The sequence below is a fragment of the Procambarus clarkii genome, chromosome 61 (genome assembly GCF_040958095.1).
Source record: "Procambarus clarkii isolate CNS0578487 chromosome 61, FALCON_Pclarkii_2.0, whole genome shotgun sequence".
In the NCBI taxonomy this organism is placed as follows: domain Eukaryota; kingdom Metazoa; phylum Arthropoda; class Malacostraca; order Decapoda; family Cambaridae; genus Procambarus; species Procambarus clarkii.
The window spans coordinates 17,916,152-17,935,777 of NC_091210.1; the positions used below are offsets into that span (position 1 = coordinate 17,916,152).

Consider the following 19,626-nt stretch of genomic DNA (forward strand, 5'->3'; position numbering starts at 1 on the left):
TCAGCCCTTGTTCCGAGCGGCTGCTGTTTATCCTCACCAGGTACTCGCGTGGAGCCTGTGAGGAAAGCGGCAGTTATATATATATATATATATATATATATATATATATATATATATATATATATATATATATATATATATATATATATATATATATATATATATATATTTATATATATATATATATATATATATATATAATATATAAATATATATATATATATATATATATATATATATATATATATATATATATATATATATATATATATATATATATATATATATATATATATATATATATATATATATACGTCATGAATCGTCAGTAATTAATGAACATTAAAATGTTAGACTTCACGAATGAGTTTAATGCTAATATTTTTTCATCTGAACACTCAGTAGGCTGAAAACAATGAAAGAATATATAAATTTATCTGGGCATTAAATCAGTGTTACGCTGGAATTCTGAGGATATATTAAGAAGATTGTATATATAATAATGGTATTTGACCTCTGACAGATATCAAAGTTCATCACTATTCTTAGTCTCTAATCGCATTTGGAAATACATGCAGGTTCGAGCCGTTATTCTGTGCAGTTTTCATAGTTCTGTAGACCAGATGCACACACGGACACGCCTAAAGAGGAGAGATATCGACAAATACGGAAGGAAAGATAGAAAGAGAGATAGAAAGAGAGAGAGAGGGGGGAGAGGAAAAGGAAGAGAGATAGAGAATTGGAGAGGGCGTGGGAAAGAGACACACAGGAACATACAGAAAAAGAGCCGGAGAGAGACAAATAGGTAAAATAGAATGACATTTACAAAAAAAAAAAGAGAAGAGGACATAGAAGGAGTCAGTAACCGGGAGAAGAACAATATAAAACGAAAGGCAAACAACCAGAAATAGAGAGGAAAGTGGCATGAGACACAGACACAAACACAGGAAAAAATATGAAGATATGCAAGCTGAAAAAAAATCGAGAGAGAGACAGCACGAAAGAGTAAAAGACCTGATGGACAAAGCGTCACGAACAGAGACTCCACAACAAGAGTGACAACGAGAGAACGACAACAACGCCACAATAATAAAGAACGTGAGAACGACAACAAAGGAACAGCGACGACCCGGCCAGCAGCCATCATAGGCAGATGAAACCGATGCGTGTGAGGATGTAACATAAGTCAATACTGTTGTTTGTTTACCGCACCGCAGCGGTCAGTGACTGGACAAAGGCTTTTAGTGGAACGCGTTTCATGGCGAGAGTGGAATTGCTTATAATCTGATTTAGAGCAAGGGATAATGGGATTTACCTTAGTTAAAACAATTCCTTTAGATCTTTATTTGACTATGGTGATGCGCTAGCTGCATATGTAATAAAAATAGTGGAATTGGATAGACAGGCGAGAATTTTGCTGTGGATGAAAGCCTTAAATATCTATCGTTCCTATATGGGGAAACAAACTCGTTATATCAAGTCTATCAAGATCTGCCTTTCAATTAATAGATTATAATAGTAATTGATAGATTCTCCTATTATTTAATAGGTAACAACAGCAACGAATCGATTCGACTATTAACTAATTAACAACATTGGTAATGGATCAATGGGTTACTTTAAGAAATGCACATTTTTCAGCAAGTATAAAATGAATAAACAGATACTGATAGTGATGTTTATACATTCCTACGGCAGTCTAAATACAATTTTGTATTTAGAGTTAATAAATACAACGTAACTAGGTAATTATACAACCTAACTGTTCCAGATGTTCATTCTCTTGGGGTATTTTACTCCACAGTGTCAAGACCTCGCTTCTTACAGGGCTGATCCCCTCCGGAATCAAAGCGATTGGGCATCCTTCATTCACTCCGTCCATCTATCCAAACTCATATCCTCCCCTATCCCTTCCATGTGTTACGGAATTATGTTGGTGTATCGTTTTCTCCTAATGATTCCCTTCCCCTCGAGTCGGTGGGTATGTACATGGGTAAACACCACTTACAACACGCGTCGGTGGGTATGTACATGGGTAAACACCACTTACAACACCCGTCGGTGGGTATGTACATGGGTAAACACCACTTACAACACCCGTCGGTGGGTATGTACATGGATAAACACCACTTACAACACGCGTTGGTGGGCATGTGCATGGGTAAACACCACTTACAACACGCGTCGGTGGGCATGTACATGGGTAAACACCACTTACAACACGCGTCGGTGGGCATGTACATGGGTAAACACCACTTACAACACGCGTCGGTGGGCATGTACATGGGTAAACACCACTTACAACACGCGTCGGTGGGCATGTACATGAATAAGCACCACTTACAACACGCGTCGGGGGGCATGTAGATGGATAAACACCACTTACAACACGCGTCGGTGGGCATGTGCATGGGTAAACACCACTTACAACACGCGTCGGTGGGCATGTACATGGGTAAACACCACTTACAACACGCGTCGGTGGGCATGTACATGGATAAACACCACTTACAACACGCGTCGGTGGGCATGTACATGGATAAACACCACTTACAACACGCGTCGGTGGGCATGTACATGGGTAAACACCACTTACAACACGCGTCGGTGGGCATGTACATGGGTAAACACCACTTACAACACGCGTCGGTGGGTATGTACATGGGTAAACACCACTTACAACGAAATATCGATACTTATAACCACAAAATAAAGGAAACTGATTATAAACATTCCGAACACAATACCTTCATATTTTGGTGAGTGCCACTTGTTATATTTAGAAAAATAATGCCTGTTAAATAGTGCCTATTAATTAGTGCCTCTCAACCAGTGCCTCTCAACTAGTGCCTCTCAACCAGTGCCTATCAACCAGTGCCTCTCAACCAATGCCTCTCAACCAGTGCCTCTCAACCAGTGCCTATCAACCAGTGCCTCTCAACCAGTGCCTCTCAACCAGTGCCTCTCAACCAGTGCCTCTCAACTAGTGCCTCTCAACCAGTGCCTCTCAACCAGTGCCTCTCAACCAGTGCCTCTCAACCAGTGCCTATCAACCAGTGCCTCTCAACCAGTGCCTCTCAACTAGTGCCTCTCAACCAGTGCCTCTCAACCAGTGCCTCTCAACTAGTGCCTCTCAACCAGTGCCTCTCAACTAGTGCCTCTCAACCAGTGCCTATCAACCAGTGCCTCTCAACCAATGCCTCTCAACCAGTGCCTCTTAACCAGTGCCTATCAACCAGTGCCTCTCAACCAGTGCCTCTCAACCAGTGCCTCTCAACCAGTGCCTCTCAACCAATGCCTCTAAAACTAGTATCTTTTACCCCTCTTGCTCACTCAAGTAAACTTTTCTTCCACAGAACGGGACACTATACATATATAGTGAATGAAATAGTGAATAAATGAGCAATTTTTATTATTAGTGGAACGGAAGCTATGAAAAGGATGTTCTTTTCCTGCAGCTAAAGAATGTTTATAAGTTATGTAAATAAAGAATAAATGTCATTTTCGACAGAATATGTGATAAATTAGAGTAAATTTTTAGGGTGTCGAGGCATAAAACTTTTCTATTTTCTTTCCGAAAACATGAAGCCGCTGTATAAATGTATAAAAGTGTACATCAGCTACTATAGAGTATAAGTCTCTGCTTGAATGTATAAATCTTGAGAAACATTGTATCTGGTGTATGGATCTAAAACTCTTCTCGTGAAAGATAAAAATATATGTTGTTTTGAGGGCTTAAATCTGCCCCACGGGAGTAGAAATCACCAGAATGAGTGTATACAAAAAAATTGTCAACAAGTAGTGAAGAACCGCAAACAAGCCGAAATTTAACACTTAAATATATAACAATTATAGAGGAGTAAACACCTCACTAGAAATACATACTCTGAGAATTGTACCCATCTATACAGTATACATATATACACCCCGTTTTAACTTTAGTTCTGCATAATGTTCTGGACTAGATATACTTGCTGGTTGGTCAATAACAGGCTTTAACAACTCGCTCGAGTTTGTTAAGTCTTCAGCCCAAAATTTTGTGAAAACCCACAGAATCAGCAGTTAACAATGGAGTTATTTTACTTTAATTCCCAACACACTCAGTCACTTTGGAGAACAGTAGTCGTACACTTGAATATTGAATCAGGAGAGTATAAATGTACTTGATTCTGAGAATAGCTCTATCAATCACCTATCGACCTAGAGTGGAACCCTCTAATTACAGCTACTTAAACCACCACATCCAGTGTCCTTCAACACACAAGGCTACGAGGTAGTAATTATGAATAATTTATACCATGATTTCCTATCATGAGAATTAAATTATTTTAATTATTAATGTTAATATTATTATGACGTAATTTTCACAATGCAATACATTGCATTCAATTGGGATGTACTCTGAGTTCGTGTACATTCATGTTTTTATCATTTAAGCTCACGAATCGATTGCTTTAAAACGATCGAAGATATATTCTTTTGTTTAACTAACAATCTATATTTGAAACTTACTTTCATATTCATGTCACGGATCAGCCAAATGGAAATGACAGTTTAGATAGAGACTAATATACCAGCTCGTCCTCTCAAGTTGTCACGACACGAAAATGATGTACTAAATTATCCGAACCTAGCCTAACAGAAGCCTTACGAACAGAAATAGGGCAAACCCGTTAGTTTTGTGCGGTATAGTACATCTAATTTTGCCGTTGTGGATTTATGTCAAAATTCGATGTATTCTTCGAAACGACATACAACTGTCTGATAATTTATCAGTGACGATTGTATTAAACTCACTGGAATTTGACATGAATTTGTCCATGAAGAAACAATGAAATTATAGTTAACTTTAAAAGGCGATAAATCAGATGTACAAAACGCTTACGGTTGAAATATTTTATGCAATTTAAGTTTACTTTCACTTCGATGTTTTTCTGCACTCCTGCCAGCACACTGTTCGTCACTACCGTCACTATATGTCCTTTTGACAACTTTGTTATGATATCATCAGTCAAAGATAAAGCACTGTAATATTGACCTTCCGTGCCACTAACTTTCAGTGGGCTTCACCATCGCTAAAACCCCCTAAATAATACAAAAATATTATTTCATATATATAATTTTGTGATTTATCCTGCAAAGTTTTTCTGTACCCTAAGAGTCTCCAAGTACTCAGATGAATAAAATGTTTATCTCTATAAGAAACAAATTTGTTCAGATTTTTTTTTAAGATTTTGCTAGGTGTATCCGGCAGGCATTGCCAAAAATCGTCACGTTGGTTCACTCTTGAATTCTTGCAACCCCGACCAGCATATGTAAGCACAGTACCACAGACCAGTCCGCTTGCAAAGTTGAGTTATACTAGCCCCAAACGTAGCCTTTAACCTTGCACAAAGAAACAAATAAATAAACAGACATTTTCTCTTGTAGTAAAGATTACTGAACATTACTTCAATAGTTACAAAGTGTTGTTTCAATTATTATTATTATTATTATTATTATTATTATTATTATTATTATTATTATTATTATTATTATTATTATACCTACACATAAGAATTAATTTAACGTATTACCCGAAATCTCAATAACAACGTTGCGGTTCTCACATGAAAATTTATTTTGTAAATATATTTCTCATCTCGTGAAGTGTGTGGCCACGGAATTAATTTGCTCCCTTTTTTTATCGTGGCGAGTCTAACCTTTGCCACGGAATTGACTGCATTGACTGATTTGTGTTTACAATTGCAGAAGTGTCCTCGGAGTGCTTGAAATTCTTCGAAATAATTTCACATGTATTGATCCCTGGTGGCTACAGTGAGTCTCTTGGCTGTGTGGGAAGGTCGAGTGTCTCTGGGTTTGTTGTCGTATTGGGATATCTGCTTCACTATCAGAGTTTAACTTTGGAGGTTGTGTATGTTGTGTTGAGAGTGTGTGTGTATGATGTATTGTGCATGTGATATTTATATGATTTATTTGATTGGGTGATGTTTGTATTATGAATTGCGTGTGTGGTGTGTGTGATAAGTATGCAATTGACGATCACGAAACACTGATCATTTGTATGCGGAAAATTCACGGAAAAATAAGAGAGGGAGATGAACGTTTCGGCAGGGTTCGAGTCACTTCTGGGGTGTGGAGATTTCATTTCCCTATATGCTTGGGGAACATTCAAGCTTGTTCGCATTTCTGTTGCTCACGTGGCCCCATTAAAATGATATATATATATATATATATATATATATATATATATATATATATATATATATATATATATATATATATATATATATATATATATATATATATATATATATATATATATATAGGTAGCAGTCTTTCTTGTAAACATTTGTTGTTCAATATGACCGAAAGGATAAGATTAATGATTCAAATACGAATTTTCTCAATATTTCTTATGTTTTCTTCACTGTCGTGGGAAGCTAAAAAAAAATAAACTCTCCAAAGTTCATTTTCACATTTTTATTTTAATTTGACATACAAACCAGAATTATAGTGGTTTGCATCATTTAGTGATCAGTTAAAGGCCGATTTGAAAAGGATCATTGATTCACTTTAGTCTCACAATTACCTTATTAAAATACCCTTTTTAATATCTTATGAATAACACATAGTACCTCACCTCACTTCATTTCTGCCTGTATATCCAACCTACTGATCTGTAAGTTAATCCTTCTGATGACGTATTATTAAATACGAAATTACTTATGGAAATTCCTGTCTTAATCCTTCCTTAAAATCATTTACTCATTATTGTTGCTAGTATATCATTTCTTGGTATCTTTGGGCTCTGTAGGTGGGTATGTAACAGGTCTTGGTATCTTTGGGGCTCTGTAGGTGGGTATGTAACAGGTTTTGGTATCTTTGGGGCTCTGTAGGTGGGTATGTAAGTGGTCTTGGTATCTTTGGGGCTCTGTAGGTGGGTATGTAAGTGGTCTTGGTATCTTTGGGGCTCTGTAGGTGGGTATGTAAGTGGTCTTGGTATCTTTGGGGCTCTGTAGGTATGTATGTAACAGGTCTTGGTATCTTTGGGGCTCTGCAGGTGGGTATGTAAGTGGTCTTGGTATCTTTGGGACTCTGTAGATGGGTATGTAAGTGGTCTTGGTATCTTTGGGGCTCTATAGGTGGGGTATGTAAGTGGTCTTGGTATCTTTGGGGCTCTGTAGGTGGGTATGTAAGTGGTCTTGGTATCTTTGGGGCTCTGTAGGTGGGTATGTAAGTGGTCTTGGTATCTTTGGGACTCTGTAGGTGGGTATGTAAGTGGTCTTGGTATCTTTGGTACTCTGTAGGTGGGTATGTAAGTGGTCTTGGTATCTTTGGGGCTCTGTAGGTGGGTATGTAAGTGGTCTTGGTATCTTTGGGGCTCTGTAGGTGGGTATGTAAGTGGTCTTGGTATCTTTGGGGCTCTGTAGGTGGGTATGTAAGTGGTCTTGGTATCTTTGGGGCTCTGTAGGTGGGTATGTAAGTAGTCTTGGTATCTTTGGGGCTCTGTAGGTGGGTATGTAAGTGGTATTGGTGTCTTGGCGGTTCTGTAGGTGGGTATGCAAGTGATCGTATTATATTTGGGGAATTCAGAGATGAGTATGCAATTGGTTCATATTATTTGGATTTGGATTTGTAGGTGTATAAGATATCGATTCTTGTTATCTGTCCGTTCATATACGTACATGCATATCATCACCTGATTATGTTTATATATCACATATATAAAGTATAATCACTGAAAATCTTATTTCAATGCTGCAGGTGAGACACAAATAGCATAGAAATAATGAGTGGCGTAAGAAAAGTAAACAAAATGAAATGTTATAAATAACAAGAACAAAATGTGAAAGAGAAAAATAAGACCGAGTCCAAAAAATGTTCTTTAAAGATTTTAGTTAAGGTGTATATTTGGGAGAGGTGCAGCATCACACGTGTTTATACCGGGATAATTGCACTTCGAGAAGGCATTTGATCGTGATTGAAGCAAGAGATTAAAATAAACAGGCCGAGGCACATGATACTAGAACCTTTTAACCTAGATCCTGTTTGTATTTATGTTTATAAGTTAGATTAGCATTTTAAAAGCATTACAATCACTTCCTGTGGTTGATTATTCAATAAATAATTGAATTATATGTTTAACAGATCTCTAACCATGTCTATGTAGGGCAAAATAAAATGTATATTAGCTGGTTAGCATTGTAAATGTGTGGCCATATCTGTGGTAGGAAAAAAACTGGAACAAGACCAGAAAATTTCAATAAAGAACTCAGATTTGGCTTATATGAGGGACCTGTTAGTACAGTCGGGTTCGTTCTCGTCTCATAATCGAAAATTCCGGGTTCGAATCATAGGCGGGACAGAAATAATTGAACGCGGTTTCTATCACGTAATGTCTTTATTCACCAATCTATAAACAGGAGCCCAGGAGTCAGCTTGTCATGGGGTTGCATCCTGGGAAGGATCAGTAATTTGACCCTGGGGAGGACCTCGATATTATTCTAATATATAATATATACAAAGGCTTCCTGTCCTCCTAACAAAAATGATTTATTATTATTATTAAATTGGGTCAGAGTGACGCGCTCTCGCTGGTAAAAGGAATCGTATCCACCTATTTCTCTCCCGCCTGGCAATTGATCCCCGATTGTAAGTCGAAAACTAAGCCGACTGTTCAACGAGACCCATTAAAATGACCAAGATAATGCCAGGCTAAAAGAACTTCTCTTTTAAAGAAAGACTAATAAAATCAATTTCCCCCTATCTGGAGAGACGTAGAGAAAGAAGAGACATTATGCAAATATTAGAATACACGAAAAGTCGTAAAATAAAAGCAGTAACGAAATTCTAAGTCTCAAACCAAATTAGAACACGGCGCAATGTATTCAAATTTATTTGATTTTGAATAGAAATTGATCAATACAGGTTCGAAAACTGGCATGCTGATATATAGTCTCATAGAAGAAAATTCCACGGAACTTTTTAGCATATAGGTTGGATAAGTAAATAAATGGGAGTAGTTGGTTAAGTACGGGAAAAGAAGTGCTGAAGTGCGTGAATAGTTGTGATTGGGTAGAAATAGGAGCATGGGCTAATACGTCGTTAGAAGATGCGTTATTTCTAATACTCATATATTTACATGACAATGCTGCCATAACTAGCTTCAAAAAGAAAACAAGTACTTAGCAATATTAATCAATCTGATGCTTTGAAAACAAAAGTTTCAATTTAATTGGGGAGTTTCAACGTCCTATTCCTTAAAACTAGTTTCACAACAATTACTCACATTCTCCCTACTTCCTCTCCTTGCTCACCCACATACTCGCACCCTTTCTTCCTCTCCAAATTTCAGCTCATCAAACTAAAACAGTTTCATCACACCCCATTCATAAATCCTCAAGTAGTTACTTCCCTCTCTCTCTCTCACACAACTAACTCCTCCATCTCCACTCAACCAATCTTCACTCATACACCCTAATGCTGTCCCCAGTGGGCACAATATTCTGGAATAACGTTACTTCTATGTTGAATCTACGTTATTATTGTTGATTTTTCGTCAGTAAGCTTTATTCAACTTAAATTAATACTGATAAGATTGATTCAACTTTAAATTAACGATGATAAGCTTGATTCGACGTTGAGTTAATTTTAGTGTTGGATATAGTGATCCCTCCACTGTGATCCCTCCACTGTGATCCCTCCACTGTGATCCCTCCACTGTGATCCCTCCACTGTGATCCCTCCACTGTGATCCCTCCACTGTGATCCCTCCACTGTGATCCCTCCACTGTGATCCCTCCACTGTGATCCCTCCACTGTGATCCCTCCACTGTGATCCCTCCACTGTGATCCCTCCACTGTGATCCCTCCACTGTGAGAGGAGAGAAGGCCTTTCACTGTGAGAGGAAAGAAGCCCTCTCCGCTGTGAGAGGAGAGAAGCCCCTCCACTGAGAGAGGAGAGAAGCCCCTCCACTGTGAGAGGAGAGAAGCCCCTCCGCTGTGAGAGGAGAGAAGCCCCTCCACTGTCAGAGGAGAGAAGCCCCTCCTTGGTAAGAGATCCCACTTGAGTTCAGAGCAGCTAAGGCCCGTCTGGAGCACAAGACCCACAGCGTGCTGGATCCCGACACAAAGAGTCTCATGGTTGGAGATAGTTCGTGCCCTAAGCCTCGGCACCCGAGAAGAACCAGTTGTTATGGAAATGAGACCAAAAGGTTACAGCTCCGGGCGCTGTTACGTCCGGCTGTGAGCAGGAGCGGTGCTTCTCCTGCATTATACGTGGTCATTTATTTTTTGTTTGGCCGGTGGGAATTTTTGTGAGAGTTGTTTACGATGTTCACACGAAGTCTCCCCTGTACCCCTCCTCTCCTATTTCTTCCCTCTCTCCTACTTTTTCTCCTTATCTACCTCTTCTTCCCGCTATCTACCCCAACCTCCTCTCCCACGTGTGTCTCTCTCTCCTACCTCTTTCCCGGCGAGTGCTTGTGTATTTCGTAGCGTGCTGTTGGTTCCTGGATATACTGTATGTGTATGTTTGTACTTATCTGTATGTGGTTGTTAGGTGAGTATCAACTCCTGGTCTCCGTCTTTCAATTGTCGGTCGCCTATTGTGAAGGTTAACGATCCTTATGTTTATGATATTTGTTAAACTTAAGTTTTAATGAAGTTAATATCGACTCTGTTCTTCTCGCGTTAATTTTACCTGCTCACTATCTCTTCTTATCGAGTTCATTTTTCTTGCTGACTATTTCTTCTTCTCATTCATTGAGCATTTTCTACCATTCTTTTTCCATCTCACAGCTTGATAATGATAAAGGACCAAAACCTCGCCAACTCTTTTTTCGTCAGATTTGTGGGTTGGTGTCTTCAAAATCCATTTATTTTGAGGTATATTAGATTCTCAGTACATATATTAATGAATTTTGGCTTCATACAAGACCTTCCGTATGCATTGTTTTCTTAATCTAACGCCTGAAATGATACAATTGAGATTAGATTTAAAAAATAAAATATCGTTTAATAAGCTCTTACTAGTATAGCCCAACCATTTGTGCTGGACGGTAGAGCAACGGTCTCGCTACATACAAGTCGGCGTTCAATCCCCGAGCGTCCAAGTGGTTGGGCACCATTCCTTTTCCGCCATCCCATCCCGAATCCTTATCCTGACTCCTTCCCAGTGCTATATAGTCGTGATGGCTTGGCGCTTTCTACTGATAATTCCATCCCATTCCTACTCCTACTTTCCATAACTCCTGTAAGAAAAGGAAATGTTTCTGTGTTATCACAACACAGTAAACGTAAATGATTTCATGCTGTTGATCTGACCTGAGACGGAAAGTGAAATATATTGCCGGAGTGAGGCAGACTGATGGCTCTAAGTCCGCTCAATTACTCAACCGCTTGACCTAACAACAGTGCCTTCAGCCTCGAGGATTAACGTCAAAAGTAACGTCGGATTACCACTTATCCAGCGCCTCTGCTAACTGCAGCGTCGGAAAGACGTTTTTAACACAATATTTTCCTCCCACGTGTCCAGCGTGGTTCAGACTCAGTCACTGGCGGACCTGAACAAATTATTAGGATTTTGACCATATCGTAGCTCAGTCTATTAAGGCAGCTTCTGGGATGCTCCCTAACGTAGGTTCGAATCCTCGTCACGGCCCTTGTGGACTTGTTTATTAGGATGGTGTTTGCGTAAGGAAACCTCACCCGACCTTACACATTTTACCTTACCGACCGCAGCGGACAAATTGGGGAAGAATTATGAAATTAATAGCACTCCATACTGACCCTTCCACTAATGAACTCAATGGTACTTTTTACCATTTTGTCATCGAAATGGTACATGAGTTGTCTAGGGTCTTTTAATACCCTACCCTCATACGAAAGGCTGCGAGCAGCCGCGTCCAACAGCCTGGTTGATCAGTAAATCAACCGGGAGGCCTGGTCGACGACCGGGCCCGGAAGCACCTCAAGGTAACCTCAAGGTAACCCTTCGGGTTAGGAAGAAACACTTAACACTTTACGCTTCTCAAAACGTCAGACTGGATCGAATAAATCCCTGGTCGACATTATGGGGAGAAATTCCCATGTATATTGAAGAAGATGCACCAATCATTTTTATGTCAATAATTATATCGGTTGTTTTAGTTATACAGGAGTTTTCACCAAGTAGATATGTATATCTACGAAAACAATTATACCCAATTCCAGTGATATAGTTAGATATACCTCAAGAAATGTAGATAGTGTCGTGGGTAATATGACAGTGATGGTTCTGTGAAGCTGAGGAGTGTCGAAGGAGTACAAGAAGGAAAATAAGAGAAAAGTGAGAGAAATTTCACCTTAGTCATGCAGCAGGCTTCGTCTGGAGTACTGTTTACCAGGGTTCCATTGATCCATTGATCGGTAACAACCTACTCAACTCCTCGAAAAGCATTTGTGAACGTGGGAGAGTTACATGAATGTGTAGGAGGATGTATAATGGTATATATGGATGTGTAGGAGGATGTATAATGGTATATATGGATGTGTAGGAGGGTGTATAATGGTATATATGGATGTGTAGGAGGGTGTATAATGGTATATATGGATGTGTAGGAGGGTGTATAATGGTATATATGGATGTGAAGGAGGATGTATAATGGTATATATGGATGTGTAGGAGGGTGTATAATGGTATATATGGATGTGTGGGAGGGTGTATAATGGTATATATGGATGTGTTGGAGGGTGTATAATGGTATTTATGGATGTGTTGGAGGGTGTATAATGGTATTTATGGATGTGTTGGAGCTTGTATGATGGTATATATGGATGTGTAGGAGGGTGTGTAATGGTATAAATGGATGTATAGGAGGATGTGTGATGGTATATATGGATGTGTTAGAGCGTGTATGATGGTATATGTGGATGTGGTAGAGAGTGTATATTGGTATATATGGATGTGTTGGAACGTGTATGATGGTATATATATGGAGGTGTGGGAGTGACCAAGGAGGTACGAGAGCGACCATGGGTGTGTGGGAGCGACCATGGAGGTGTGGAAGCGAATATGGAGGTGTGGGAGAGAATATGGAGGTGTGGGAGCGACCATGAAGGTGTGGGAGCGTCCATGGATGTGTGGGAGTGACTATGTAGGTAAAAAATACATTTTTGTAGGCGTTAAAAATGCATTAAGTCAATTAAATGAAATTCAGTTCAGATTCACAATACAATACTACATGATGATGATGATGTATAATATAAAACATGAACAACACTGTTTAGGTTTTTACATCTTTGATGAATAACTAACTTGAAGAACATTATTATGAAGAGCATCTATCTTGAAGAACTCTAATAAGATGAGCATGTAAAGTGAACAACAATATTCAAGAAGAACATCAAACTTGAACAAGACCATTTAAAAACAACCGGTTTTAGACACCATTGTTCATCACTCTGTAGATGAATGGCACAGAATGTCCGCTTAATAATGATAAATAATTATCACATTGTTCAGAGCTTACAGCTCACAGCTTGATCCTACCATTGCTCCATAATTAAATATTTCATCGACAAAAAAAAACATGATCAAACAATTAATTTTGATTAAAGCGTATAGTATTATACACTTTTTGTGTATTAGTAGATGAATATATACTCTGTAATTTGAATTAGTTTATTTTTAAATGTTTTCCCCGGTTAATCCCCCATCACATATACAAAATAGTTAGTTATAAGACTAAAACTAGTAATACTGCTATAACACGAACTGAACATTAGGTGTAGTGATTGGCCGGTAATATATATATTGAGGACCTATTTCTTAACTCATTCGAGGACAGTGTTCCAGAAAAACTAGTGGATAAAGCTTAGTCTTATCTATGGGAAGGGAAGCTCTCAGTCTGCAAGCAGGGACGAAAAGCCGTCTGCACCATTTCCCACTGTGTAAAAGTTGTAGGGATAAGCCTTACTGTGAACTGTGTGAAGGAAAAGATCCCACCCTACTAACTGGACTCAAAACTTATCTACTTCTGTGCCCACCTCTGTAAAGAAAAAAATCGGGAGTTTTAAAGGAAACCGAATTTAAGATCATACTTCTCCTATGAGAGACCGTCAGCCGTCCAGAGAGAGAAAAGAGAACACACACGGAAAATCCGTGAAGACGTTCTCATAAACTCTCATGATCACACACAACGCTCACCTCGACAAACTTCCTTCCATTTCTGTGATTTGACGAGTGGGAGAGCGACGCTTAGCTGGCCAGTGGTGGGAGGAAGAGTCCAAGGTACCGGGAAAACTGGTGGTACACCGGCCTCTGGTGGGAGGGAGAGGCCAGGGAACCGGGTGAGAACGGGGCTTGACCGGCAAGTAGTGGCCATATATACAAAATAAACACCATTCCAGTTCTGACCTCTTTGAACTGTGTATTGTTATTCATGGGAAATCGGAAATACTCTCATGTGCAAACTGTGTATAAGTCTATTTCAGTCTCAGGATTGAGGTTCATTGTTGAGAAAAGTGTTGGAAGCAGGATTCCATTCCTCGATGTTCTTGACGTGGATGGTAATTCTGCACAGTTCATCATAAACGTGAATCGTAAACCAAATGATGCAGGAAAATATATGAACAGTAAACGTGAATGCCTTGACAGGCATACGAAAAGCGTCATCAATGCCTATGTAGGTCGGGCCTTACCTACATGCCTGTCTTGGCAGTTCTTGCACCACCAACTTGAACTAATCCGCCAAATTATTGTCAATAACGAGTACAGCAATACAGAATTCGACGAAATCGTAAGAAGCCAAGTCGTCATCTAACTGAGGATAATCGGACTCCAGGAGAAGAGATTATAGTGACTTATAAGAATACATTTACATAAGTATTTAAGAAGGATGAGAACGTGATACTGATAGGAATTGTAAACCTTGCAGTGAAAACGAAAAGTTGTTGTTGTTTTAGATACAGGTACTCAGAACAAGGAGTTCCAGTAGCACGGGCTATGGTGAGCCCGTAAGTGAAAGCTCTTTGGAGCCATTACCTGTATCAATAGCTTATACTAGAGACTAGGATGGGGGACTTCATGGTGGTTTTCCGCCCTGGAGGGTTGGCTGTACCAGTTATGGAGCTGGTGGGGTTAATGCAGGTTTTCCGTTTTTTCTTTGCCTGGGACTTTGGCTGAGCAGTGCTGTCGTTGTAGTTTGGTGACGTGGCCTCTATGAGGAAGTCTTGAACCGTGTAGGTGTCGTATTTGTGGTGAGGCGGTGGAGCTCCTACTAGATTTCCTCGTCTGAGGAGTCTGTAACCTCCGTAGTTGGTGTTTTCGTCTTTCTCCTCGCTGCCTTAGGTAGGCTACTATGCAAGGCCCCATTTGCCTAATAAGCCAAGTTTTCATGAATTAATTGCTTTTCGACTACCTAACCTACCTAACCTAACCTAACCTAACTTTTTCGGCTACCTAACCTAACCTAACCTATAAAGATAGGTTAGGTTAGGTTAGGTAGGGTTGGTTAGGTTCGGTCATATATCTACGTTAATTTTAACTCCAATAAAAACAAATTGATCTCATACATAATGAAATGGGTAGCTTTATCATTTCATAAGAAAAAAATTAGAGAAAATATATTAATTCAGGAAAACTTGGCTTATTAGGCAAATCGGGCCTTGCATAGTAGGCCGAGAAGTGCATTCTGGCTACTAGGTACGACATATATATATATATATATATATATATATATATATATATATATATATATATATATATATATATATATATATATATATATATATATATATATATATATATATATATATATATATATATATATTCTTTTCCTTCTCATTTGATCCCTCCCTCTCCGTCTCTCTCTCTCTCTCTCTCTCTCTCTCTCTCTCTCTCTCTCTCTCTCTCTCTCTCTCTCTCTCTCTCTCTCTCTCTCTCTCTCTCTCTCTCTCTCTCTCTCTCTCGTTGTGTTTTATGCCTCTCTATCGCCCGCTTATCCATTAAGGATCGGCTCCAAAACACCATCAAAAGATTTCCGCCAAAGATTTTCACCCTCCGTCTGTACGTCACTCTCCATCAGTAAACTCAACGCGCAAGTTAAACCCTGAAAATGCCGTCCGTTGAATCCACAATTTACGGTCTCTAGACCTATGCCTTTTCCAATACGCTTATTGCTGTGTTTGTAATACGAAAAGGTTGCTCAATTTTAGCGAATCGGTAGATAAGATTGTTTTAATTTATATATCGTCTTTTGTAATTCAATTTAGAATGACACGAATATTTCGTGTGTTTTTTCCTCTCCTCTCATTACGAGTAGAATATCTCTTTGTCCACTCATGACGAGGAGAATATCTCCTTGTCGTCTCATGGCGAGGAGAATATCACCTTGTCGTCTCATGGCGAGGAGAATATCACCTTGTCGTCTCATGGCGAGGAGAATATCACCTTGTCGTCTCATGGCGAGGAGAATATCTCCTTGTCGTCTCATGGCGAGGAGAATATCTACTTGTCCTCTCATGACGAGGAGAATATCTTCTTGTCCTCTCATGACGAGGAGAATATCTTCTTGTCCTCTCATGACGCGGAGAATATCTTCTTGTCCTCTCATGACGAGGAGAATATCTTCTTGTCCTCTCATGACGCGGAGAATATCTTCTTGTCCTCTCATGACGAGGAGAATATCTCCTTGTCCTCTCATGACGCGGAGAATGAGATACATCTGTGTGGATATTCATTAGTGATCAGCTGTATGACTGGACAGGCTTTTGATAGCGAATGCATTTGTAAATTGTATTTTTGTATCATATTTATGATCAGATTTTTTGCCGCGTTTAATTTTATGTGTCTGTGTGTGTGTACTTACCTAATTGCCTAATTGTACTTACCTAATTGTGCTTGCGGGGGTTGAGCTCTGGCTCTTTGGTCCCGCCTCTCAATCGTCAATCAACAGGTGTACAGGTTCCTGAGCCTATTGGGCTCTATCATATCTACACTTGGAGCTGTGTATGGAGTCAGCCTCCACCACATCACTGCCTAATGCATTCCATTTGTCAACTTCTCTGACACTAAAAATATTCTTTCTAACGTCTCTATGGCTCATTTGGGCCCTCAATTTCCACCTGTGTCCCATAGTGCGTGTGCCCCTTGTGTTAAAAAGTCTGTCTTTTTCTTCCCTATCAATTCCTGTGTGTGTGTGTGTGTGTGTGTGTGTGTGTGTGTGTGTGTGTGTGTGTGTGTGTGTGTGTGTGTGTGTGTGTGTGTGTGTGTGTGTGTGTGTGTGTGTTTGTGTGTGTGTGTGTGTGTGTGTGTCTGTGTGTGTGAATGTCAGCATCTGACGCGAATATTTAATTTTACTGATTTTTACCTGGTGAGACCGAGCAAATGTCAGATAACGGCGTCGTCTGGTGACAGCCGTTGGATGGGTGAAAAAATGTGAAATTTACGCTTCTGTACGTAGAGCTGTTTTTTCTGTGGCTGTGATTAGAGATGTGTACATAAGGCATAAAGGAGAATTCTCCTTAATCTTTTGCTCTTCTCTCTCTCTCTCTCTCTCTCTCTCTCTCTCTCTCTCTCTCTCTCTCTCTCTCTCTCTCTCTCTCTCTCTCTCTCTCTCTCTCTCTCTCTCTCTCTCTCCCTCTCTCTCTCTCTCTCTCTCTCTCTCTCTCTCTCTCTCTCTCTCTCTCTCTCTCTCTCTCTCTCTCTCTCTCTCTCTCTCTCTCTCTCTCTCTCTCTCTCTCTCTCCCTCTCTCTCTCTCTCTCCCTCTCTCTCTCTCTCTCTCTCTCTCTCTCTCTCTCTCTCTCTCTCTCTCTCTCTCTCTCTCTCTCTCTCTCTCTCTTCTATTGAATTAAAATAATTGCTATTGGTTGAATGTCTTGATAGGTAATCAATGTCTTCTGGCTAAAATAATTATGTATTTTGCGTTTACCTTGATTTACCTTACCTTGCTTATCTTTATCTGATTGAGGGTATTTATGAAAGCCGTTCTCTCACGTATCACGTCACATATCATATGGAATCGACTAACTCGCTTGAAATAAGATATTTTATACAATTAAAACATTGTGATGTATAATTTATTTTCCTTTGGAATATTATTTTTTTCATACACTATTTCTTTGTTATAGAAATAACCTAAGCAACTCTAACATGTTGATGTATTTTATTGTCTCATATACGTATTTGAACTTGAAATGTTGATGCTTTTTTTAAACATTCGTCTTAATATAATGTATGCGTACGTTTCTGGCAAAGTAAAGAGCCATATTTGTTAACGGATTGGCAAATCAAGAGAGCTCCTGAACGTATACTAGAGTGCTTGAACCTAATACAGCCCAGTCAGTGTTGGTTCATGTTTCGCATATCATGTTGTTTGGAAACTGCGTGTGTTTATCATGTTGTTTTGAAACTGTGTGTGTGTGTGTGTGTATGTTTGGAACACACTGCGTGTTCAAGCAATATCTGAACTGCTTCCTGCTGCTCATTTCTCGTTTTGTGTTGCGTGTTCATCCTTGTTCGTGTTTTATGTGACTTATTACAAGTCCAACGATGGAATGAGTCATGTATGGACCAGCGCTATACATGCTGAAGAATAAATTCAAGTCCGGTGTTGTGCTTTGACATTCTCTCTTCCAGGATTGAAAAGCCAATTCATGAAAGTCCTTCCTCATGAAAAGTCCGTTCAAGCGCTAGTCTGTAGAGAAAATTAATTCTTTGAACCCTAAGGAAAAGTCTGTTCGAGACATGGTCCGAACGACTAAACATGCGTTCGAAGGACTCTTCGTCCTGTCATTACGTAATTAAAGCAAACACCTGACCTAATCTGAAATGAAAATACAATTCCGGATCGAAATGATATATTCTTTCCTCGTATATACTGGAAATGAAACGAAAACAGGTGGAATTCTAGATCCTGGAACGGAAGCGCTCATTCATGAAGGTTCTATCGACTTCATTTCTTTCTTCGAATGATGAGTGTGCCTTAGCGGCTTCTTAATTTAATCCATGAAATCAGAGAGGAGAGAGTGACGGAGAGTAAGAGAGAAATAGACAGACAGACAGAGATACAAACAGACAGAAAGAAAGGAGAAAGGAAAGGGAAACAGATGGATGCATTATAGGCATATTATGTGTAATAATTTTCCTATATGTTGAACAAGTGAAAAATAGTAAATATCTTATTAGGCAAACTAATAGTCTGCCTAATAGAAATAGTAAAAATAGTAATGACAGTTTAAATCTTAATGATAGTTTAAATGATCTTCGTGTACTAAATTTTTCCAGCCTAGCAATTTTGTTCCATTGCAAGCACCTCAGCGACTATCCTCCCTCTGTGACAAAACACACACACACACACATACATACACACACACACACACACACACACACACACACACACACACACACACACACACACACACACACACACACACACACACACACACAAGGAGTCAGAGAGTAACGGTAAGGGGCGAGAAGCCGAACTGGCGTGCAGTAACGAGTGGAATATCTCAAGGATCGGTACTGGGACCAGTTTTATTTATAATATACGTTAATGACATGTTTACAGGAGTAGTATCCTGCATGTCGATGTTCGCGGATGACGCAAAATTAATGACAAAGGTTGTGACAGATGAGA

The 19,626-nt window shown here is 39.4% G+C and overlaps 1 protein-coding gene across 1 annotated transcript in view; it reads right to left on the reverse strand.

The window, feature by feature from the left end:
• Window positions 1-19,626, reverse strand: part of LOC138354104 (cell adhesion molecule 3-like) — a 205,923-nt gene that overhangs the window by 2,659 nt on the left and 183,638 nt on the right. The window contains exon 5 of the mRNA XM_069307945.1: window positions 1-55. This exon is cut by the window's left edge and continues 183 nt beyond it. Within this exon, the coding sequence (XP_069164046.1) occupies window positions 1-55 (55 nt within the window). The remainder of the gene's footprint in view (window positions 56-19,626) is intronic.